The 26,087-nt window shown below is 46.2% G+C and overlaps 1 protein-coding gene and 1 long non-coding RNA gene across 2 annotated transcripts in view; one reads left to right on the forward strand and one right to left on the reverse strand.

Moving 5' to 3' along the window:
* Positions 1–1,569, forward strand: part of LOC135055805 (uncharacterized) — an 84,652-nt gene extending 83,083 nt beyond the window's left edge. The window contains exon 5 of the long non-coding RNA XR_010243815.1: positions 1,446–1,569. This is a non-coding gene — a long non-coding RNA (uncharacterized LOC135055805). The remainder of the gene's footprint in view (positions 1–1,445) is intronic.
* The window catches only part of FAM83D (family with sequence similarity 83 member D), a 34,631-nt gene continuing 10,092 nt past the window's right edge, over positions 1,549–26,087 (reverse strand). Inside the window, exons 2-4 of the mRNA XM_063960257.1 lie at positions 17,580–17,747; positions 17,230–17,354; positions 1,549–4,465 (exon numbers count right to left, since the gene is read on the reverse strand). Of these exons, the coding sequence (XP_063816327.1) occupies positions 3,505–4,465; positions 17,230–17,354; positions 17,580–17,747 (1,254 nt within the window). The 3' untranslated portion in view covers positions 1,549–3,504. The remainder of the gene's footprint in view (positions 4,466–17,229; positions 17,355–17,579; positions 17,748–26,087) is intronic.

The raw sequence follows: 26,087 nt of genomic DNA on the forward strand, positions 1-26,087 counted from the left end.
GAATATTCCGAAATACGGACTTTTTTGACTGAGAGTGAGATAGTGAAACCTTTGTTTTTTGATGGCTCAATGTACACAAACTTTGTTTAATACACAAAGTTATTAAAAAATATTGTATTAAATGACCTTCAGGCTGTGTGTGTGTATAAGGTGTATATGAAACATAAATGAATTGTGTGAATGTAGACACACTTTGTTTAATGCACAAAGTTATAAAAAATATTGGATAAAATTACCTTCAGGCTGTGTGTATAAGGTGTATATGTAACATAAATGCATTCTGTGCTTAGATTTAGGTCCCATCACCATGATATCTCATTATGGTGTGCAATTATTCCAAAATACGGAAAAATCCCATATCCAAAATACCTCTGGTCCCAAGCATTTTGGATAAGGGATACTCAACCTGTATATGGCATAATATTCCCTATGAAGTGTATTCAATTCATGTCGGATCCTTTCCGACAGAAAGGATCCAACATGTGAGTATTCAATGCCGACCAAACTCGATAGGTTGGGCCCATTCCCGACAATGCCAATCCGACTTTTTCTTAAGTCGGACTGACATTGACGGAAACAAGTCTAAAACCTGTTGGGTTTGGCTGCGCTTCTGACAATACACATGGATCGGCAGCTCCGCGTGCTTTCCAACAAGTCGTATTTTCCAACTTGTCGGTAAAAAGGGGGCAGCATTGAATAGGTCGGAACCCCTTCTGACCTAAACCAGTCAGAAACGGCAGTCTTTCCAACAAGACGGCAGTTTCCAACTTCAATTGAAAAACCCCCTATATAGGTACACTGAGAAAGATAATTAACTAGCCAAGCAAGAGCTGAGGATTGTCAGTTCTAATGCTGTACCCACTAAGTTCAACTCTCATGGCTGTAGAAGACTGTTAACCTATTGGTGACCTCCACTGGCTTCTTCTTGAGAGCTGCTTTCCAACATGGGGAACAAGTGTTGTGTCTGTTTCCAGCAGCTGAAGTGCTAAAAAGGAAAAGTCGGAAACAAAGATATAAACCAAAATACAGAATAGCATCTGCCACGGACCTAAACCAGATGTCAAAATAAATGTATACATTGTATATCATTATCCTGCAAGTTCAGCAATGATATACATAACTGCAGGGACAAAAGCCAGTTGATGTATAGTCCGGACTGGTCAAAAAGAAGGTTGTGTAGATGCCTAATAAGGAACCACACCAGTTCCACGTGTTTTGGTGTTGATTAGGCTAGATGGTAGTCTGCACTGGGAAGAACCAGGAGGTCAAGCTCTGTAGCAGGACAGAATAGAAACTCCCAATGGCTTTGGTATAGCAAATATTGTTGGACATAGGCCCAAATACACATTTTAGGTTAGAAAGAACTTTTGTCAGTCTTTACTAAATATAAAAATGAAATAACATTGCTTGCGCCGAGCGGTTATAGTTTCCTCTGTTCTTTATAGATCTTTAAGCCCCAGAAAGAATAAGATGATGAAAAGCACCATTGCCCTCCACAGTGCCAAATAGTGAAACGTGAATATTATAAGAAACACACTATTGTGTAAGTAAAGAAGAAAGTGCACCTGCCCAACTAGTTTAATTGCACATAACGGTACAAATACATCAGTAATGTCACAATGTCCTTTTTACATCAAACAATTCCACAACTTAGAAGCATAGACACATTTTTCAGCCATAGTGACACAATACAGTGCTGCAAAAGTACCATCACCAAGAGTGCATAATATTGTACACAGCCTATACAAGAAACAGTACATATCAAACACATCCCCATCACAGGCATACAAAGAATACAGCTGCTACCAGGTTAATATTAGAAGACTTAATAATGCAATGAGTGACAAACCTGTTTGCAATTTGTTGTTTGAGGTTTGTTTATGTTGTTTTGTTTTTTTAAACGCAAACCAATGTGTTATTGAACATGTTTTATACTTAAAACTACAATAAATTCAATCACGCCCGTCTTGGTTCTAAGGTTTGAGTATATGCAGATTGAGTATCCCATATCCAAATATTCCAAAATACGGAATATTCCGAAATACGGACTTTTTTGTGTGATAGTGAGATAGTGAAACATTTGTTTTCTGATGGCTCAATGTACACAAACTTTGTTTAATACACAAAGTATTTAAAAATATTGTATTAAATGACCTTCAGGCTGTGTGTATAAGGTGTATATGAAACATAAATGAATCGTGTGAATGTACACACACTTTGTTTAATGCACAAAGTTATAAAAAATATTGGCTAAAATGACCTTCAGGCTGTGCGTATAAGGTGTATATGTAACAAATGCATTCTGTGCTTAGACTTAGGTCCGATCACTATGATATCTCATTATGGTATGCACTTATTCCAAAATACGGAAAAATCCCATATCCAAAATACCTCTGGTCCCAAGCATTTTGGATAAGGGATACTCAACCTGTACTTATTTTCAGAAGTACAATTGTTTCTTTACGATCCTTCAACGTAAAAGTTTTAAAGGCAGCCATTAAGTCTCCACTTATTTGTATTTTATTTTAAAAGCAGGAGGTCCGATCTAGAAAAGACCTTTATATTACCACAATTGAATATGCCATTGAAAACTTTGGTCTATAATTTTTGCTGCAAGTTATGTTAATCACGTCTATCTGGAATCAGAATTTATCTTAAGTCAAATAATGATATCTTTATAAGGTCAGGGAGTTATGTTAGAATCAATTCTTTATGCAATCATACCAGTACAAATGCATTATCTCGCAAAACTTCCTTGGGAAGTAAACGTTTGAACACATTTCTCCCTCTGACTACTTATACAACCAATGCAAACACAGCATTGCATTATGCAGTAGTAGACACATTAAATTAACAGTATACGTAAAAATATATACAAAATAACATATAGACAAAAAAATAAAACACATGGCAAGAGTTAAGCAATTATCAAGTGTTAGAAGGTCCAGCGTCTTTTTCTTGAACAGCATTCTGGTAGTGGTAAATGTTTGAACATGTTTTGCACTCTGTCTCAGCAGATTCTAAATGTCTCATATTTGATGGTATAAACATGACAGCTCCTGCTTCTGTTTAAGGCTAAGCGTCACCCATACTCTGCTGCAGGCAAAAGCTGTAAAGCATCTTGATGTTGATACCCGTCTATTTAACGTAAACCCAACTCCAGATAAACCTGGGGCTTTGAAGCTTGCAGGAACTGTGGCCAACTTCAGTATCAAAACTAGTAAATTTAAGTATTTTAAAAACAGGAAATTAGAAAATAGTGTTATATCTACATATTAAATATTACACCCGTTTGGGTACATTTTAACCAGTAGTAGTTTACATGGCTAAGACTTAATAGTGTTAACGTAGATTTTTCTTTTTTTTTTTTTTTTTGGGGGGGGGGGGGGAGAATAATGCCATTAGTGTTTGCCATCAAGTCTCAAGCTCCCATCCTCCACTACTAGAAAAAGGGTTGTTGTGTTTTGTTTTGTTTTTACTATATTTTAAAAGCCATCCACACCCTCACATATTGGGGGCAAAGCGAACCCCATCACGGAGATTGAGTAGACTGGTGTGCATTACATCTCTTCGCTGCAAGCCATAGCCAAGTGGTGCACAGCTAAAATAGGAATTGGCCAAACGGTTCTTCCTGGAAAGTATGGAAACCATATGATCTAGTTTGGACCGGATCGTAGTGTAATGATATTGACGTTCCTTGGTTAGTTTCTGGAGACAGTCCCGCATCGGATATTCCGTATGGCGCTGTCCAGCACTCATGAGGTCAGCTGAGCGAATGGAGGTATTTGAGCTGGTGCTGGCAGTAGACATCGAAGAGGAAGAAGAGGAGGAGGACGTGAATGTGGAAGATGAGGTGGATAACTTTGGAGCAGATGAAAGTGATGTACTTTGAGTAAGACCTGCCCCTGTCTCTGGAACATTGGTTGTTTGTGTTGTAGTGGATCTTGAGAACATCACAGTTTGGGTAGAAGCCACCCTTGCTGGAACAGATGTTTGAGTGCCAGCAATTGAAGTAGAGACATTTGTCTGGATGGCTGCATCCACTCCCTTGACATTGCACTTAGCATGCCATGGTTCAGTCTGAGTGGCCATACTCTGTGTCTCCTTGAGGCCAGATATTACATCACACATTTGCAACCAGTCATCTTCTGAAGCCCTCACATTAGCACTTGTTCCCAAGTCCTTATCCCACAGTGCTCTGTGGTCAGCAGCCATTCTCTTGGGGGTACTAGACACCTTTGCAATATCCAGATGCAGAAGATTGCTTAGTAATGGCTTTTTATGTAGTGGTAAGTTACATGTCAACTTGTCCACATCACGGTTTCGCAAACTAGACAGAAGCTTTGTACTAATTGGTTTGGACTGGGCATAGAGTATCCTAAACTGGAGGTCAAATTTCTCTACTACTTGTCCAGATAACACAAGCATATTACTACTATTAAGCTTCCCATCCATCCAGGTAAAACTGTTGAGACATAAACAATTACTGTAGGGTTATGACAAATCCATCAAGAAAATATTCAACTGTGCACATAAAACAATAAGGCTAGCCACAGAAAATAAGATTTTACTTACCGATAAATCTATTTCTCGGAGTCCGTAGTGGATGCTGGGGTTCCTGAAAGGACCATGGGGAATAGCGGCTCCGCAGGAGACAGGGCACAAAAAGTAAAGCTTTTTCCGATCAGGTGGTGTGCACTGGCTCCTCCCCCTATGACCCTCCTCCAGACTCCAGTTAGGTACTGTGCCCGGACGAGCGTACACAATAAGGGAGGATTTTGAATCCCGGGTAAGACTCATACCAGCCACACCAATCACACCGTACAACTTGTGATCTAAACCCAGTTAACAGTATGATAACAGCGGAGCCTCTGAAAGATGGCTTCCTTCAACAATAACCCGAATTAGTTAACAATAACTATGTACAATTTATGCAGATAATCCGCACTTGGGATGGGCGCCCAGCATCCACTACGGACTCCGAGAAATAGATTTATCGGTAAGTAAAATCTTATTTTCTCTATCGTCCTAGTGGATGCTGGGGTTCCTGAAAGGACCATGGGGATTATACCAAAGCTCCCAAACGGGCGGGAGAGTGCGGATGACTCTGCAGCACCGAATGAGAGAACTCCAGGTCCTCCTTAGCCAGAGTATCAAATTTGTAAAATTTTACAAACGTGTTCTCCCCTGACCACGTAGCTGCTCGGCAAAGTTGTAATGCCGAGACCCCTCGGGCAGCCGCCCAAGATGAGCCCACCTTCCTTGTGGAGTGGGCCTTTACAGATTTAGGCTGTGGCAGGCCTGCCACAGAATGTGCAAGTTGGATTGTGCTACAGATCCAACGAGCAATCGTCTGCTTAGACGCCGGAGCACCCATCTTGTTGGGTGCATACAATATAAACAACGAGTCAGATTTTCTGACTCCAGCTGTCCTTGCAATATATATTTTTAATGCTCTGACAACGTCCAGTAACTTGGAGTCCTCCAAGTCACTTGTAGCCGCAGGCACTACAATAGGCTGGTTCAGATGAAATGCTGACACCACCTTAGGGAGAAAATGCGGACGAGTCCGCAGTTCTGCCCTGTCCGAATGGAAAATCAGATATGGGCTTTTGTAAGATAAAGCTGCCAATTCTGACACTCTCCTGGCAGAAGCCAGGGCTAGAAGCATGGTCACTTTCCATGTGAGATATTTCAAATCCACCTTTTTTTTTTTTTTTTTTTTTAGTGGTTCAAACCAATGAGATTTTAGGAAATCCAAAACCACATTGAGATCCCACGGTGCCACTGGAGGCACCACAGGAGGCTGTATATGCAGCACTCCCTTAACAAAGGTCTGGACTTCAGGGACTGAAGCCAATTCTTTTTGAAAGAAAATCGACAGGGCCGAAATTTGAACCTTAATAGATCCCAATTTGAGACCCATTGACAATCCTGATTGCAGGAAATGTAGGAATCGACCCAGTTGAAATTCCTCCGTCGGAGCACTCCGATCTTCGCACCACGCAACATATTTTCGCCAAATTCGGTGATAATGTTGCACGGTTACTTCCTTCCTTGCTTTAATCAAAGTAGGAATGACTTCTTCCGGCATGCCTTTTTCCTTTAGGATCCGGCGTTCAACCGCCATGCCGTCAAACGCAGCCGCGGTAAGTCTTGGAACAGACAGGGACCCTGCTGAAGCAAGTCCCTCCTTAGAGGTAGAGGCCACGGATCTTCCGTGATCATCTCTTGAAGTTCCGGGTACCAAGTCCTTCTTGGCCAATCCGGAACCACTAGTATCGTTCTTACGCCTCTTTGCCGTATAATTCTCAATACTTTTGGTATGAGAGGCAGAGGAGGAAACACATACACCGACTGGTACACCCAAGGCGTTACCAGCGCGTCCACAGCTATTGCCTGCGGATCTCTTGACCTGGCGCAATACCTGTCCAGTTTTTTGTTGAGGCGAGACGCCATCATGTCCACCATTGGTCTTTCCCAACGGGTTACCAGCATGTGGAAGACTTCTGGATGAAGTCCCCACTCTCCCGGGTGAAGATCGTGTCTGCTGAGGAAGTCTGCTTCCCAGTTGTCCACTCCCGGGATGAACACTGCTGACAGTGCTATCACATGATTCTCTGCCCAGCGAAGAATCCTTGCAGCTTCTGCCATTGCACTCCTGCTTCTTGTGCCGCCCTGTCTGTTCACATGGGCGACTGCCGTGATGTTGTCCGACTGGATCAACACCGGTTTTCCCTGAAGCAGAGGTTCTGCCTGGCTTAGAGCATTGTATATAGCTCTTAGTTCCAGAATGTTTATGTGAAGAGACGTTTCCAGGCTCGTCCATACTCCCTGGAAGTTTCTTCCTTGTGTGACTGCTCCCCAGCCTCTCAGGCTGGCGTCCGTGGTCACCAGGATCCAATCCTGTATGCCGAATCTGCGGCCCTCCAATAGATGAGCACTCTGCAACCACCACAGAAGAGACACCCTTGTCCTTGGAGACAGGGTTATCCGCAGGTGCATCTGAAGATGCGACCCTGACCATTTGTTCAACAGATCCCTTTGGAAAATTCTTGCGTGGAATCTGCCGAATGGAATTGCTTCGTAAGAAGCCACCATTTTTCCCAGGACTCTTGTGCATTGATGTACAGACACCTTTCCTGGTTTTAGGAGGTTCCTGACAAGCTCGGATAACTCCTTGGCTTTTTCCTCCGGGAGAAAAACCTTTTTCTGAACCGTGTCCAGAATCATCCCTAGGAACAGCAGACGAGTCGTCGGCATTAACTGGGATTTTGGAATATTCAGAATCCACCCGTGCTGTTTTAGCACTTCTTGAGACAGTGCTAATCCCATCTCTAGCTGTTCTCTGGACCTCGCCCTTATTAGGAGATCGTCCAAGTATGGGATAATTAATACGCCTTTTCTTCGAAGAAGAATCATCATCTCGGCCATTACCTTTGTAAAGATCCGAGGTGCCGTGGACAATCCGAACGGCAGCGTCTGAAACTGATAGTGACAGTTTTGTACAACGAACCTGAGGTACCCCTGGTGTGAGGGGTAAATTGGAACGTGGAGGTACGCATCCTTGATGTCCAAGGATACCATAAAGTCCCCCTCTTCCAGGTTCGCTATCACTGCTCTGAGTGACTCCATTTTGAACTTGAACTTCTTTATGTACAGGTTCAAGGACTTCAGATTTAGAATAGGCCTTACCGAGCCATCCGGCTTCGGTACCACAAATAGAGTGGAATAATACCCCTTTCCTTGTTGTAAAAGAGGTACCTTGACTATCACCTGCTGAGAGTACAGCTTGTGAATGGCTTCCAAAACCGTCTCCCTTTCGGAGGGGGACGTTGGTAAAGCAGACTTCAGGAAACGGCGAGGTGGATCTGTCTCTAATTCCAACCTGTACCCCTGAGATATTATCTGCAGGATCCAGGGATCTACCTGCGAGTGAGCCCACTGCGCGCTGTAATTTTTGAGACGACCACCCACCGTCCCCGAGTCCGCTTGAGAAGCCCCAGCGTCATGCTGAGGCTTTTGTAGAAGCCGGGGAGGGCTTCTGATCCTGGGAAGGAGCTGCGTGTTGCTGTCTCTTCCCTCGACCTTTGCCTCGTGGCAGATATGAATAGCCCTTTGCTCTCTTATTTTTAAAGGAACGAAAGGGCTGCGGTTGAAAAGTCGGTGCCTTTTTCTGTTGGGGAGTGACTTGAGGTAGAAAGGTGGATTTCCCGGCTGTAGCCGTGGCCACCAAATCTGATAGACCGACTCCAAATAACTCCTCCCCTTTATACGGCAAAACTTCCATATGCCGTTTTGAATCCGCATCGCCTGTCCACTGTCGCGTCCATAAAGCTCTTCTGGCCGAAATGGACATAGCACTTACCCGTGATGCCAGTGTGCATATATCCCTCTGTGCATCACGCATATAAAGAAATGCATCCTTTATTTGTTCTAACGACAGTAAAATATTGTCCCTGTCCAGGGTATCAATATTTTCAATCAGGGATTCTGACCAAACTACCCCCGCACTGCCCATCCAGGCAGTCGCTACAGCTGGTCGTAGTATAACACCTGCATGTGTGTATATACTTTTTTGGATATTTTCCATCCTCCTATCTGATGGATCTTTAAGTGCGGCCGTCTCAGGAGAGGGTAACGCCACTTGTTTAGATAAGCGTGTTAGCGCCTTGTCCACCCTAGGAGGTGTTTCCCAGCGCTCCCTAACCTCTGGCGGGAAAGGGTATAATGCCAATAATTTCTTTGAAATTATCAGCTTTTTATCAGGGGCAACCCACGCTTCATTACACACGTCATTTAGTTCTTCTGATTCAGGAAAAACTATAGGTAGTTTTTTCATACCCCACATAATACCCTGTTTAGTGGTACCTGTAGTATCAGCTAAATGTAACGCCTCCTTCATTGCCAAAATCATATAACGTGTGGCCCTACTGGAAAATACGGTTGATTCGTCACCGTCACCACTGGAGTCATCGCCTGTGTCTGGGTCTGTGTCGACCGACTGAGGCAAAGGGCGTTTCACAGCCCCTGACGGTGTTTGAGTCGCCTGGACAGGCACTAATTGATTGTCCGGCCGTCTCATGTCGTCAAACGACTGCTTTAGCGTGTTGACACTATCCCGTAGTTCCATAAATAAAGGCATCCATTCCGGTGTCGACTCCCTAGGGGGTGACATCCTCATATTTGGCAATTGCTCCGCCTCCACACCAATATCGTCCTCATACATGTCGACACACACGTACCGACACACAGCAGACACACAGGGAATGCTCCTAACGAAGACAGGACCCACTAGCCCTTTGGGGAGACAGAGGGAGAGTTTGCCAGCACACACCAAAAGCGCTATATATATATATATCAGGGATAGCCTTATAATAAGTGCTCCCTTATAGCTGCTTTGTTATATCAAAATATCGCCATAAATGTGCCCCCCCCTCTCTGTTTTACCCTGTTTCTGTAGTGCAGTGCAGGGGAGAGACTTGGGAGCCGTCCTGACCAGCGGAGCGGTGAGAGGAAATGGCGCCGTGTGCTGAGGAGATAGGCCCCGCCCCTTTTCCGGCGGGCTCGTCTCCCGCTATTTAGAAAAATTAGGCAGGGGTTAAATATCTCCATATAGCCTCTAGGGCTATATGTGAGGTATTTTTAGCCTTTATAGGTACTCATTTTGCCTCCCAGGGCGCCCCCCTCCCAGCGCCCTGCACCCTCAGTGACTGCCGTGTGAAGTGTGCTGAGAGGAAAATGGCGCACAGCTGCAGTGCTGTGCGCTACCTTTAGAAGACTGCAGGAGTCTTCAGCCGCCGATTCTGGACCTCTTCTGATTTCAGCATCTGCAAGGGGGCCGGCGGCGTGGCTCCGGTGACCATCCAGGCTGTACCTGTGATCGTCCCTCTGGAGCTTGATGTCCAGTAGCCAAGAAACCAATCCATCCTGCACGCAGGTGAGTTGACTCCTTCTCCCCTCAGTCCCTCGCTGCAGTGATCCTGTTGCCAGCAGGAATCACTGTAAAATAAAAAACCTAGCTAAACTTTCTCTAAGCAGCTCTTTAGGAGAGCCACCTAGATTGCACCCTTCTCGGCCGGGCACAAAAATCTAACTGGAGTCTGGAGGAGGGTCATAGGGGGAGGAGCCAGTGCACACCACCTGATCGGAAAAAGCTTTACTTTTTGTGCCCTGTCTCCTGCGGAGCCGCTATTCCCCATGGTCCTTTCAGGAACCCCAGCATCCACTAGGACGATAGAGAAAGACCAATACGGTCACTTGATCCAAGTATCTATGGGCAAATTAAACATCAAGGGGTATATGTATTCTATGTGCTGATACCGCTTCTCCTCCATGTAAAAATGAGTAGGTGTGTTACATGACAGGGGCGCCCCTGTCATTACCTGCGCTGCCATTTGAATGCCAATGTTGTGGGCAATGTATGAACGGTCAGTGGCACTGACTGTTCCAACACCTGCAGGTGTTGTTGCCCATTCACCATAGCAGGGACAGCTCAGTGTTGGATGCCAGGCTCTGGGCTGTATGCGAGATCTTGCACATGCCCAGTGGAGCCAGTGAGTAGGAGACACAGTGCATTAGCACTTGGCCAATGAACTGGGGGGGGGGGGGGCTGGCAGGGATCGCCAGTGGGGAAAGTGAACATCAGAGATGCTAATACATCTCATCGCTACCTCTTTCTGCTTCACCTCGGTAAGGAGGTGAATCAGGAAACATTAACCCTGGCACAATACGAGTGTATAATACATCTACCCCTCTCCAAATTATATTAAAGAGCCACTCCCTCCTAAAATAGCACTTCATTCCTCCATGCACTAAATGGGATACTTTATCACAATCTGTTGTGTAGTGTCCAGTTTATGCTCTTGGGTACACAAGAGCCCCTGGAGAGGGTAGTTTCGCTAACTGGTACCAGGTTAATGTATGGTATAGAATAAAGACTGGCCAGCTGATCCCTCTTACCTCTTTGAGTCTGTTAACACCCAGTCTTGTTGCATTACTGTTTGGTCCCAATTTTGAAGTGCAATGGAATGGGTGTGGGTTGATAGATAGACAGTGTCTAGTTAGACAGTCAATAGATAGACACCATATGTTAGACAGACGTTAGGTCGACAGGGTCAAAAGGTAGACACCGTGCTTTTTGCATTTTCGTAGTTTGTGTGGACAGTTTTTCCAGTCAGGGACCCCCAACTGTAAAAAGGCAGACCCTCGCAACAAGGTTTATAACCAACTCTATGCCGACATGGATAGAGAAGGTATGAAATAGTCCAAAAACATGTAAAATAAAAAACAATGTCTCTTTTTTATGTCGACCAGTTTCACGTCGACCTAATGTCTAACATATGGTGTCTATCTATTGACTGTCTAACTAGACACTGTCTATCTATCAACCTGATACCCAATGGAATATGCTGGCGCTATGTAACAATTATCATTAATAATAATAAGAATTTACTTACCGATAATTCTATTTCTCGGAGTCCGTAGTGGATGCTGGGGTTCCTGAAAGGACCATGGGGAATAGCGGCTCCGCAGGAGACAGGGCACAAAAAGTAAAGCTTTAGGATCAGGTGGTGTGCACTGGCTCCTCCCCCTATGACCCTCCTCCAAGCCTCAGTTAGGTACTGTGCCCAGACGAGCGTACACAATAAGGAAGGATTTATGAATCCCGGGTAAGACTCATACCAGCCACACCAATCACACTGTACAACCTGTGATCTGAACCCAGTTAACAGTATGATAACAGCGGAGCCTCTGAAAAGATGGCTCACAACAATAATAACCCGATTTTTGTAACTATGTACAAGTAATGCAGATAATCCGCACTTGGGATGGGCGCCCAGCATCCACTACGGACTCCGAGAAATAGAATTATCGGTAAGTAAATTCTTATTTTCTCTATCGTCCTAGTGGATGCTGGGGTTCCTGAAAGGACCATGGGGATTATACCAAAGCTCCCAAACGGGCGGGAGAGTGCGGATGACTCTGCAGCACCGAATGAGAGAACTCCAGGTCCTCCTTAGCCAGGGTATCAAATTTGTAGGATTTTACAAACGTGTTTGCCCCTGACTAAATAGCCGCTCGGCAAAGTTGTAAAGCCGAGACCCCTCGGGCAGCCGCCCAAGATGAGCCCACCTTCCTTGTGGAATGGGCATTTACATATTTTGGCTGTGGCAGGCCTGCCACAGAATGTGCAAGCTGAATTGTATTACACATCCAACTAGCAAAAGTCTGCTTAAAAGCAAGAGCACCCAGTTTGTTGGGTGCATACAGGATAACAGCAAGTCAGTTTTCCTGACTCCAGCCATCCTGGAACCTATATTTTCAGGGCCCTGACCACATCTAGCAACTTGGAGTCCTCCAAGTCCCTAGTAGGCGCAAGACACCACAATAAGCTGGTTCAGGTGAAACACTGACACCACCTTAGGGAGAGAACTGGGGACGAGTCCGCAGCTCTGCCCTGTCCGAATGGACAAACAGATATGGGCTTTTTTGAGAAAAAAAACACCAATTTGACACTCGCCTGGTCCAGGCCAGGTCCAAGAGCATGTTCACTTTTCATGTGAGATGCTTCAAATCCACAGATTTGACTGGTTTTAAACCAATGTGTTTTGAGGAATCCCAGAACTACGTTGAGATCCCACAGTGCCACTGGAGGCACAAAAGGGGGTTGTATATGCAATACTCCCTTGACAAACTTCTGGACTTCAGGAACTGAAGCCAATTCTTTCTGGAAGAAAAATCGACAGGGCCGAAATTTGAACCTTAATGGACCCCAATTTGAGGCCCATAGACACTCCTGTTTGCAAGAAATGCAGGAATCGACCGAGTTGAAATTTCTTCGTGGGGCCTTCCTGGCCTCACACCACGCAACATATTTTCGCCACATGTGGTGATAATGTTGTGCGGTCACCTCCTTTCTGGCTTTGACCAGGGTAGGAATGACCTCTTCCTGAATGCCTTTTCCCTTAGGATCCGGCGTTCCACCGCCATGCCGTCAAACGCAGCTGCGGTAAGTCTTGGAACAGACATGGTACTTGCTGAAACAAGTCCCTTCTTAGCGGCAGAGGCCATAAGTCCTCTGTGAGCATCTCTTGAAGTTCCGGGTACCAAGTCCTTCTTGGCCAATCCGGAGCCATGAGTATAGTTCTTACTCCTCTACGTCTTATAATTCTCAGTACCTTAGGTATGAAAAGCAGAGGATGGAACACATACACCGACTGGTACACCCACGGTGTTACCAGAACGTCCACAGCTATTGCCTGAGGGTCTCTTAACCTGGCGCAATACCTGTCCCGTTTTTTGTTCAGACGGGACGCCATCATGTCCACCTTTGGTAATTCCCAACGGTTTACAATTATGTGGAAAACTTCCCCATGAAGTTCCCACTCTGCCGGGTGGAGGTCGTGCCTACTGAGGAAGTCTGCTTCCCAGTTTCCATTCCCGGAATGAAACACTGCTGACAGTGCTATCACATGATTTTCCGCCCAGCGAAAAGTCCTTGCAGTTTTTGCCACTGCCCTCCTGCTTCTTGTGCCGCCCTGTCTATTTACGTGGGCGACTGCCGTGATGTTTTATCCCACTGGATCAATACCGGCTGACCTTGAAGCAGAGGTCTTGCTAAGCTTAGAGCATTATAAATTTACCCTTAGCTATATTTATGTGGAGAAAAATCTCCAGACTTGATCACACTCCCTGGAAATTTTTTCCTTGTGTGACTGCTCCCCAGCCTCTCGGGCTGGCCTCCGTGGTCACCAACATCCAAAACTGAATGCCGAATCTGCGGCCCTCTAGAAGATGAGCACTCTGTAACCACCACAGGAGAGACACCCTTGTCCTTGGATATAGGGTTATCCGCTGATGCATCTGAAGATGCGATCCGGACCATTTGTCCAGCAGATCCCACTGAAAAGTTCTTGCATGAAATCTGCCGACTGGAATTGCTTCGAAGGAAGTCACCATTTTTTTACCATGGCCCTTGTGCAATGATGCACTGATTTTAGGAGGTTCCTGACTAGCTCGGATAACTCCCTGGCTTTCTCTTCCGGGAGAAACACCTTTTTCTGGACTGTGTCCAGAATCATCCCTAAGCACAGGAGACTTGTTGTCGGGATCAGCTGCGATTTTGGAATCTTTAGAATCCACCCCTGCTGTTGTAACAGTATCCGAGATAGTGCTACTCCGACCTCCAACTGTTCCCTGGACTTTGCCCTTATCAGGAGATCGTCCAAGTAAGGGATAATTAAGACGCCTTTTCTTCGAAGAAGAACCATCATTTCGGCCATTACCTTGGTAAAGACCCGGGGTGCCGTAGACAATCCAAACGGCAGCGTCTGAAACTGATAGTGACAGTTCTGTACCACGACCCTGAGGTACCCTTAGTGATAAGGGCAAATTTGGGACATGGAGGTAAGCATCCCTGATGTCTCGGGACACCAGATAGTCCCCTTCTTCCCGGTTCGTTATCACTGCTCTGAGTGACTCCATCTTGATTTGAACCTTTGTAAGTGTTCAAATTTTTTTAGATTTAGAATAGGTCTCACCTAGCCTTCTGGCTTCAGTACCACAATATAGTGTGGAATAATACCCCTTTTCTTGTTGTAGGAGGGGTAATTTAATCATCACCTGCTGGGAATACAGCTCGTGAATTTTTTCCCATACTGCCTCCTTGTCGGAGGGAGACCTTGGTAAAGCAGCCTTCAGGAGCCTGCGCAGGGGAAACGTCTCGACATTCCAAACTGTACCCCTGGGATACTACTTGTAGGATCCAGGGGTCCTGTACGGTCTCAGCGTCATGCTGAGAGCTTGTCAGAAGCGGTGGAACGCTTCTGTTCCTGGGAATGGGCTGCCTGCTGCAGTCTTCTTCCCTTTCCTCTATCCCTGGGCAGATATGACTCTTATAGGGACGAAAGGACTGAAGCTGAAAAGACGGTGTCTTTTTCTGCAGAGATGTGACTTAGGGTAAAAACGGTGGATTTTCCAGCAGTTGCCGTGGCCACCAGGTCCGATGGACCGACCCCAAATAACTCCTCTTCCTTTATACGGCAATACACCTTTGTGCCGTTTGGAATCTGCATCACCTGACCACTGTCGTGTCCATAAACATCTTCTGGCAGATATGGACATCGCACTTACTCTTGATGCCAGAGTGCAAATATCCCTCTGTGCATCTCGCATATATAGAAATACATCCTTTAAATGCTCTATAGTCAATAAAATACTGTCCCTGTCAAGGGTATCAATATTTTTAGTCAGGGAATCCGACCAAGCCACCCCAGCTCTGCACATCCAGGCTGAGGCGATCGCTGGTCGCAGTATAACACCAGTATGTGTGTATATACTTTTTATGATATTTTTCCAGCCTCCTGTCAGCTGGCTCCTTGAGGACGGCCCTATCTATAGACGGTACCGCCACTTGTTCTGATAAGCGTGTGAGCGCCTTATCCACCCTAAGGGGTGTTTCCCAACGCGCCCTAACTTCTGGCGGGAAAGGGTATACCGCCCATATTTTCTATCGGGGGGAACCCACGCATCATCACACACTTCATTTAATTTATCTGATTCAGGAAAAACTACGGTAGTTTTTTCACATCCCACATAATACCCTCTTTTGTGGTACTTGTAGTATCAGAAATATGTAACACCTCCTTCATTGCCCTTAACGTGTGGCCCTAATAAGGAATACGTTTGTTTATTCACCGTCGACACTGGATTCAGTGTCCCTGTCTGTGTCGACCGACTAAAGTAAACGGGCGTTTTAAAACCCCTGACTGTGTTTTTGAGACGTCTGGACCGGTACTAATCGTTTGTCGGCCGTCTCATGTCGTCAACCGACCTTGGCGCGTGTTGACATTATCACGTAATTCCCTAAATAAGCCATCCATTCCGGTGTCGACTCCCTAGAGAGTGACATCACCATTACAGGCAATTGCTCCGCCTCCTCACCAACATCGTCCTCATACATGTCGACACACACGTACCGACACACAGCACACACACAGGGAATGCTCTGATAGAGGACAGGACCTACTAGCCCTTTGGAGAGACAGAGGGAGAGTTTGCCAGCACACACCAAAAACGCTATAATTATATAGGGACAACCTTATATAAGTGTTTTCCCTTATAGCATCTTTTTTATATATTTCTAACGCCAAATTAGTGCCCCCCCTCTCTGTTTTAACCCTGTTTCTGTAGTGCAGTGCAGGGGAGAGCCTGGGAGCCTTCCCTCCAGCCTTTCTGTGAGGGAAAATGGCGCTGTGTGCTGAGGAGATAGGCCCCGCCCCTTTTTCGGCGGCCTCGTCTCCCGCTCTTAACGGATTCTGGCAGGGGTTAAATATCTCCATATAGCCCCCGGAGGCTATATGTGAGGTATTTTTAGCCAAAAAAGGTTTTCATTTGCCTCCCAGGGCGCCCCCCTTCCAGCGCCCTGCACCCTCAGTGACTGCCGTGTGAAGTGTGCTGAGAGGAAAATGGCGCACAGCTGCAGTGCTGTGCGCTACCTTAAGAAGACTGAGGAGTCTTCTGCCGCCGATTCTGGACCTCTTCTCGTTTCAGCATCTGCAAGGGGGCCGGCGGCGAGGCTCCGGTGACCATCCAGGCTGTACCTGTGATCGTCCCTCTGGAGCTAATGTCCAGTAGCCAAGAAGCCAATCCATCCTGCACGCAGGTGAGTTCACTTCTTCTCCCCTAAGTCCCTCGTTGCAGTGATCCTGTTGCCAGCAGGACTCACTGTAAAATAAAAAACCTAAGCTAAACTTTTCTAAGCAGCTCTTTAGGAGAGCCACCTAGATTGCACCCTTCTCGGCCGGGCACAAAAATCTAACTGAGGCTTGGAGGAGGGTCATAGGGGGAGGAGCCAGTGCACACCACCTGATCCTAAAGCTTTACTTTTTGTGCCCTGTCTCCTGCGGAGCCGCTATTCCCCATGGTCCTTTCAGGAACCCCAGCATCCACTAGGACGATAGAGAAATTATGTTTAGCTCACTGTGTGGGCTACGTCCCAGTTGCATACTGAATGTTGTGCATACTGAATGTTTAACTATTCATGGACTGCAACCTCATTTTGTGGCCATACACACAGTAGTGTAAAGAGTCTACTCTTTATGGCAATCGTCCTCATCTGTTTTATTTACTCTTATAAAGAAATAAACAAGGCAATGTTTGCACAAAACAAAATTCTAGGGCTTGCACATGGCAAAAACAATGTCTTGTTATGGTACAATACCACACCTGTAACTTCCTGTAGCGACCTTCACCCCATCCACAAGTAGAAACTTCTCACGAGCTTTTCCAACAATCTTTGCACCAGATCTGGTGTAGTAATTATTGCCAGTTAATGTTCGGACCCTCATAAACTGTGAAAACAGGGCAAGTTTTTAATAGTAATTTTGGCAAGAGAAAAATATAGCAATATTATAATAGTTTTTAAAAATGGTAACAAAGCAAACCATCAGTATAATTCAGAACACACACAAAAATAAATCAGCCTTATGGCATCAAACACCACACAAAATGTATGTAATAAATTACAATACTGTATTTCTAAAGACTTGGATGAGAAATTTGTCACCCTTATATACCTGTTCAGTTTCTATGGAAATCCCAAGATTTAGGCACATAGTGAGAAAGTGCGGCACCTGTGACTCATCAAGCAAGATGTAAACTGGGACCTTGCGCTTTCTGCAAACTTCATGAATATCACGAAATATGTCGTTATCTGTGAAGCAATCCATGACCACTGCAATCACCTGTGGACAAAGATACACAGCAATTTTTTAATCACATGACAAGCTCCATGTCCATTTCTACTATAGCTATTTGTAGGTTACTATTCTTTTCTACACATAGGGGGGAGTCACCGGGAGCTACTCAATTGTTTGGGCGCACAGCCCATGCTGGTTTGAGAGCTGCATTCTCCCTCCCAAATGTACTGGGCTTAGTTGCATAAAACCACTTTTCCCATGCAAACTAATGGGCTCACTGCAATTAAGATGCCCAAAAGCCCTACTTTGTACGGATTTCTGTTTGCACTTCAGGAGGTGCACTTGAGATGGGAGCAGTGGAGGCACCAGAGGTGGGGCTACAGCACCGTTCAAAATTCAAATAGGGGAGCCACACCAACTGCCAGTGTCCCCCAGCCAGCGATGTTTGAAGTGTTGGTTTGGCTCCCCTATTTGATTTTTGGATTTCACTGTTGCCACTACTGGACGGGAGCGAGAACGAAGAAAATAATGTAATGAGATGTGGGGATTGTTTTATGTAAAGGCACATTCATAAAGAAAAGTGTTAACTTTTTATGGTAGGAGAAAAACAATTCTAGAAATGCTGCCATCTAATAAATATTGAGCTAGTTTTCATGGTTATAAAACAGCTGCTTAGCAATGAACAAGAGAAGAAGATTAAAAGTGAAGTGTATTCAGCAGAAAAACTGATGCGTATTGGCAAAAACAAGAACAGTCCAGACTTGTTTTCATGCATGCCATTATTTTAAGCTACAAAATACCAAAAAAACTGCCTTCTATCATGTCAATATCCATTTAGGAGAAGCAGCTACTGTATCTCCCATCCAGAAAATATTCATCCATCAAACCAGGTATTAAAGGCAACAGGTGAGCAGAAGGAATGTATGGTCACATACAAAAACAAGCCAAGACACAAGAGGTGCAAGAGTCTTGTTTAAGGGGATTATTTCCAGCTGGATTCGCAGACCCCCCCCAAGGGATCTAACTAATGTTTATGCTATGCTAACCATGTGCTATAGTGTTAGTCTGAAAAAGGAAACACAGCCTGGAGGGTTAAACTATTACACAGAGAAAGTAGTGAGGTAGGAGCCACATGGCAAGGTCATAAGCCTTCGGAAAATCTGTGGAAGGGACTAGGGGGCAGATGTATTAACCTGGAGAAGGCATAAGGAAGTGATAAACCAGTGATATGTGCAAGGTGATAAACACACCAGCCAATCAGTTCCAATATGTAAATTAACAGTTAGTAGCTGATTGGCTGGTGTGTTTATCACCTTGCACACATCACTGGTTTATCACTTCCTTATGCAGTCTCCAGGTTAATACATCTGCCCCTCTATTACTTGTGGACAAAGCACTGAGCATTGGTTTAGATTCTGGAGAAACTTAAACTTGGGTATTAAAAATGAACTCCTTTCAATCCTCAACTCCTTAGAGCTTCATAGAAACCCAACCTAAACTGAATGGGTACCCCTAGAACAGAACACCGCATACAGTACAGGTGCTAGAACATGTTTTGAAAGGGACACTGCTTTGCAAGTTTATTGCAATTGCGCCTGCCTTTAATAGTAGTATTCCAAGCAAGTCACAGCTCTGTAAACCCTCTTGCGCTTGTTGGAAGTAGGCAAGCTTATCCAGGTAACTTCCAGTATCCACAGTAATTGACAGTAGGGAAGTGCACAATGCCTTTAGACACACAAGTCTTTGTAATGACCACTGAAGGGATGACAAAAATCACTATTCAGATCTTATTAGCAAAAGTTTATACACACAGTTCAGAAATCTCACCTACGTACTGTGGACATATAAAAGCATTTTGCACCCATCAATCGCCAGGTTGTGAGTGCGCAAACTGTATAAGTAAACGTAGTCGTTTCGCCTTACATCACCACGCTTTATTTCCCTATGTTTTGCTGTCTCTTTTCTCCTTTCCCAGAGTCTCCTCCAAGTACTACATTGCAACGGTTCTAAAACGCATAGGGGCATATGTACTAAGCATTGGAGAGAGATAAAAATAAGATTTTACTTACCGATAAATCTATTTCTCGGAGTCCGTAGTGGATGCTGGGGTTCCTGAAAGGACCATGGGGAATAGCGGCTCCGCAGGAGACAGGGCACAAAAAGTAAAGCTTTTCCAGATCAGGTGGTGTGCACTGGCTCCTCCCCCTATGACCCTCCTCCAGACTCCAGTTAGGTACTGTGCCCGGACGAGCGTACACAATAAGGGAGGATTTTGAATCCCGGGTAAGACTCATACCAGCCACACCAATCACACCGTACAACTTGTGATCTAAACCCAGTTAACAGTATGATAACAGCGGAGCCTCTGAAAGATGGCTTCCTTCAACAATAACCCGAATTAGTTAACAATAACTATGTACAATTATTGCAGATAATCCGCACTTGGGATGGGCGCCCAGCATCCACTACGGACTCCGAGAAATAGATTTATTGGTAAGTAAAATCTTATTTTCTCTATCGTCCTAGTGGATGCTGGGGTTCCTGAAAGGACCATGGGGATTATACCAAAGCTCCCAAACGGGCGGGAGAGTGCGGATGACTCTGCAGCACCGAATGAGAGAACTCCAGGTCCTCCTTAGCCAGAGTATCAAATTTGTAAAATTTTACAAACGTGTTCTCCCCTGACCACGTAGCTGCTCGGCAAAGTTGTAATGCCGAGACCCCTCGGGCAGCCGCCCAAGATGAGCCCACCTTCCTTGTGGAGTGGGCCTTTACAGATTTAGGCTGTGGCAGGCCTGCCACAGAATGTGCAAGTTGGATTGTGCTACAGATCCAACGAGCAATCGTCTGCTTAGACGCAGGAGCACCCATCTTGTTGGGTGCATACAATATAAACAACGAGTCAGATTTTCTGACTCCAGCTGTCCTTGCAATATATATTTTTAATGCTCTGACAACGTCCAGTAACTTGGAGGAGTCCTCCAAGTCACTTGTAGCCGCAGGCACTACAATAGGCTGGTTCAGATGAAATGCTGACACCACCTTAGGGAGAAAATGCGGACGAGTCCGCAGTTCTGCCCTGTCCGAATGGAAAATCAGATATGGGCTTTTGTAAGATAAAGCTGCCAGTTCTGACACTCTCCTGGCCGAAGCCAGGGCTAGAAGCATGGTCACTTTCCATGTGAGATATTTCAAATCCACCTTCTTTAGTGGTTCAAACCAATGAGATTTTAGAAAGTCCAAAACCACATTGAGATCCCACGGTGCCACTGGAGGCACCACAGGAGGCTGTATATGTAGCACTCCCTTAACAAAGGTCTGGACTTCAGGGACTGAAGCCAATTCTTTTTGAAAGAAAATCGACAGGGCCGAAATTTGAACCTTAATAGATCCCAATTTGAGACCCATAGACAATCCTGATTGCAGGAAATGTAGGAATCGACCCAGTTGAAATTCCTCCGTCGGAGCACTCCGATCTTCGCACCACGCAACATATTTTCGCCAAATTCGGTGATAATGTTGCACGGTTACTTCCTTCCTTGCTTTAATCAAAGTAGGAATGACTTCTTCCGGCATGCCTTTTTCCTTTAGGATCCGGCGTTCAACCGCCATGCCGTCAAACGCAGCCGCGGTAAGTCTTGAAACAGACAGGGACCCTGCTGAAGCAAGTCCCTCCTTAGAGGTAGAGGCCACGGATCTTCCGTGATCATCTCTTGAAGTTCCGGGTACCAAGTCCTTCTTGGCCAATCCGGAACCACTAGTATCGTCCTTACGCCTCTTTGCCGTATAATTCTCAATACTTTTGGTATGAGAGGCAGAGGAGGAAACACATACACCGACTGGTACACCCAAGGCGTTACCAGCGCGTCCACAGCTATTGCCTGCGGATCTCTTGACCTGGCGCAATACCTGTCCAGTTTTTTGTTGAGGCGAGACGCCATCATGTCCACCATTGGTCTTTCCCAACGGGTTACCAGCAAGTGGAAGACTTCTGGATGAAGTCCCCACTCTCCCGGGTGAAGATCGTGTCTGCTGAGGAAGTCTGCTTCCCAGTTGTCCACTCCCGGGATGAACACTGCTGACAGTGCTATCACATGATTCTCTGCCCAGCGAAGAATCCTTGCAGCTTCTGCCATTGCACTCCTGCTTCTTGTGCCGCCCTGTCTGTTCACATGGGCGACTGCCGTGATGTTGTCCGACTGGATCAACACCGGTTTTCCCTGAAGCAGAGGTTCTGCCTGGCTTAGAGCATTGTATATTGCTCTTAGTTCCAGAATGTTTATGTGAAGAGACGTTTCCAGGCTCGTCCATACTCCCTGGAAGTTTCTTCCTTGTGTGACTGCTCCTCAGCCTCTCAGGCTGGCGTCCGTGGTCACCAGGATCCAATCCTGTATGCCGAATCTGCGGCCCTCCAATAGATGAGCACTCTGCAACCACCACAGAAGAGACACCCTTGTCCTTGGAGACAGGGTTATCCGCAGGTGCATCTGAAGATGCGACCCTGACCATTTGTCCAACAGATCCCTTTGGAAAATTCTTGCGTGGAATCTGCCGAATGGAATTGCTTCGTAAGAAGCCACCATTTTTCCCAGGACTCTTGTGCATTGATGTACAGACACCTTTCCTGGTTTTAGGAGGTTCCTGACAAGCTCGGATAACTCCTTGGCTTTTTCCTCCGGGAGAAAAACCTTTTTCTGAACCGTGTCCAGAATCATCCCTAGGAACAGCAGACGAGTTGTCGGCATTAACTGGGATTTTGGAATATTCAGAATCCACCCGTGCTGTTTTAGCACTTCTTGCGACAGTGCTAATCCCATCTCTAGCTGTTCTCTGGACCTTGCCCTTATTAGGAGATCGTCCAAGTATGGGATAATTAATATGCCTTTTCTTCGAAGAAGAATCATCATCTCGGCCATTACCTTTGTAAAGACCCGAGGTGCCGTGGACAATCCGAACGGCAGCGTCTGAAACTGATAGTGACAGTTTTGTACAACGAACCTGAGGTACCCCTGGTGTGAGGGGTAAATTGGAACGTGGAGATACGCATCCTTGATGTCCAAGGATACCATAAAGTCCCCCTCTTCCAGGTTCGCTATCACTGCTCTGAGTGACTCCATCTTGAACTTGAACTTCTTTATGTACAGGTTCAAGGACTTCAGATTTAGAATAGGCCTTACCGAGCCATCCGGCTTCGGTACCACAAAAAGAGTGGAATAATACCCCTTCCCTTGTTGTAGAAGAGGTACCTTGACTATCACCTGCTGAGAGTACAGCTTGTGAATGGCTTCCAAAACCGTCTCCCTTTCGGAGGGGGACGTTGGTAAAGCAGACTTCAGGAAACGGCGAGGTGGATCTGTCTCTAATTCCAACCTGTACCCCTGAGATATTATCTGCAGGATCCAGGGATCTACCTGCGAGTGAGCCCACTGCGCGCTGTAATTTTTGAGACGACCACCCACCGTCCCCGAGTCCGCTTGAGAAGCCCCAGCGTCATGCTGAGGCTTTTGTAGAAGCCGGGGAAGGCTTCTGTTCCTGGGAAGGAGCTGCCTGTTGCTGTCTCTTCCCTCGACCTCTGCCTCGTGGCAGATATGAATAGCCCTTTGCTCTCTTATTTTTAAAGGAACGAAAGGGCTGCGGTTGAAAAGTCGGTGCCTTTTTCTGTTGGGGAGTGACTTGAGGTAGAAAGGTGGATTTCCCGGCTGTAGCCGTGGCCACCAAATCTGATAGACCGACTCCAAATAACTCCTCCCCTTTATACGGCAAAACTTCCATATGTCGTTTTGAATCCGCATCGCCTGTCCACTGTCGCGTCCATAAAGCTCTTCTGGCCGAAATGGACATAGCACTTACCCGTGATGCCAGTGTGCAGATATCCCTCTGTGCATCACGCATATAAAGAAATGCATCCTTTATTTGTTCTAACGACAGTAAAATATTGTCCCTGTCCAGGGTATCAATATTTTCAATCAGGGACTCTGACCAAACTACCCCAGCACTGCACATCCAGGCAGTCGCTATAGCTGGTCGTAGTATAACACCTGCATGTGTGTATATACTTTTTTGGATATTTTCCATCCTCCTATCTGATGGATCTTTAAGTGCGGCCGTCTCAGGAGAGGGTAACGCCACTTGTTTAGATAAGCGTGTTAGCGCCTTGTCCACCCTAGGAGGTGTTTCCCAGCGCTCCCTAACCTCTGGCGGGAAAGGGTATAATGCCAATAATTTCTTTGAAATTATCAGCTTTTTATCAGGGGCAACCCACGCTTCATTACACACGTCATTTAATTCTTCTGATTCAGGAAAAACTATAGGTAGTTTTTTCACACCCCACATAATACCCTGTTTAGTGGTACCTGTAGTATCAGCTAAATGTAACGCCTCCTTCATTGCCAAAATCATATAACGTGTGGCCCTACTGGAAAATACGGTTGATTCGTCACCGTCACCACTGGAGTCAGTGCCTGTGTCTGGGTCTGTGTCGACCGACTGAGGCAAAGGGCGTTTCACAGCCCCTGACGGTGTTTGAGTCGCCTGGACAGGCACTAATTGATTGTCCGGCCGTCTCATGTCGTCAAACGACTGCTTTAGCGTGTTGACACTATCCCGTAGTTCCATAAATAAAGGCATCCATTCTGGTGTCGACTCCCTAGGGGGTGACATCCTCATATTTGGCAATTGCTCCGCCTCCACACCAATATCGTCCTCATACATGTCGACACACACGTACCGACACACAGCAGACACACAGGGAATGCTCCTAACGAAGACAGGACCCACTAGCCCTTTGGGGAGACAGAGGGAGAGTTTGCCAGCACACACCAAAAGCGCTATATATAACAGGGATAGCCTTATAATAAGTGCTCCCTTATAGCTGCTTTATATATATCAAAATATCGCCATAAATTTGCCCCCCCTCTCTGTTTTACCCTGTTTCTGTAGTGCAGTGCAGGGGAGAGACCTGGGAGCCGTCCTGACCAGCGGAGCTGTGAGAGGAAATGGCGCCGTGTGCTGAGGAGATAGGCCCCGCCCCTTTTCCGGCGGGCTCGTCTCCCGCTATTTAGTGAATCCAGGCAGGGGTTAAATATCTCCATATAGCCTCTGGGGGCTATATGTGAGGTATTTTTAGCCTTTATATAGGTTACATTTGCCTCCCAGGGCGCCCCCCCCCAGCGCCCTGCACCCTCAGTGACTGCGTGTGAAGTGTGCTGAGAGGAAAATGGCGCACAGCTGCAGTGCTGTGCGCTACCTTTAGAAGACTGCAGGAGTCTTCAGCCGCCGATTCTGGACCTCTTCTGACTTCAGCATCTGCAAGGGGGCCGGCGGCGCGGCTCCGGTGACCATCCAGACTGTACCTGTGATCGTCCCTCTGGAGCTGATGTCCAGTAGCCAAGAAGCCAATCCATCCTGCACGCAGGTGAGTTCACTTCTTCTCCCCTCAGTCCCTCGTTGCAGTGATCCTGTTGCCAGCAGGACTCACTGTAAAATAAAAAACCTAAGCTAAACTTTTTCTAAGCAGCTCTTTAGGAGAGCCACCTAGATTGCACCCTTCTCGGCCGGGCACAAAAATCTAACTGGAGTCTGGAGGAGGGTCATAGGGGGAGGAGCCAGTGCACACCACCTGATCTGGAAAAGCTTTACTTTTTGTGCCCTGTCTCCTGCGGAGCCGCTATTCCCCATGGTCCTTTCAGGAACCCCAGCATCCACTAGGACGATAGAGAAATACTAGTCAATCAGCTCCTAACTGCCATGTCACAGGCTGTTTGAAAAATGACAGGAACTGATTCGTTTGCTACTTTATCTCTCTCCAAGGCTTAGTGCATCTGCATCATAATGACTTTAAAACAAACATTAAACTATGTACAATTACTTTGTTCCCTATAAATAAGCTTGTCAGCCCCTTCTCTCTATAGATAATCTGTATGACCTGTGCAACAGTAAAGGGCCATATACAAGGGAGAGATGTGTGCTGAGCGAACCGCTCAGCACACATCACTCCCGCTGCTCAGCACTGTGCGATGTGTGCTGAGCGATGCGAGGACGGGGGGCCGCTCATTTCACCCAGCAGGTGAAATGAGCGACGTGCTAGATCGAGCCTGCATGCAGGCCAATCTAACACAGGCGATAGCGATGTGCGGCCCATCGCTGTGGGGGGTACACACGAGTGATCTGTGCTTAAAATCTAAGCAATCTAGTCCAGCCGCGGCCAACCCGTGGCTCTTGGGCCGCATGCAGCTCTTTCTTTATTCAAATGTGGCTCCCAACATTCAAAGTCACCTGACCACAACAGATCCGGAAACTGGTGCACTCCAGCCAGACACACAGTAGCACAACGGCGACTGAAAACTGAGGAAGCCAGATACTGGGATGTAGTGACATATGAGGGTG

The sequence above is a fragment of the Pseudophryne corroboree genome, chromosome 3 (assembly GCF_028390025.1).
Source record: "Pseudophryne corroboree isolate aPseCor3 chromosome 3, aPseCor3.hap2, whole genome shotgun sequence".
Taxonomy (NCBI): domain Eukaryota; kingdom Metazoa; phylum Chordata; class Amphibia; order Anura; family Myobatrachidae; genus Pseudophryne; species Pseudophryne corroboree.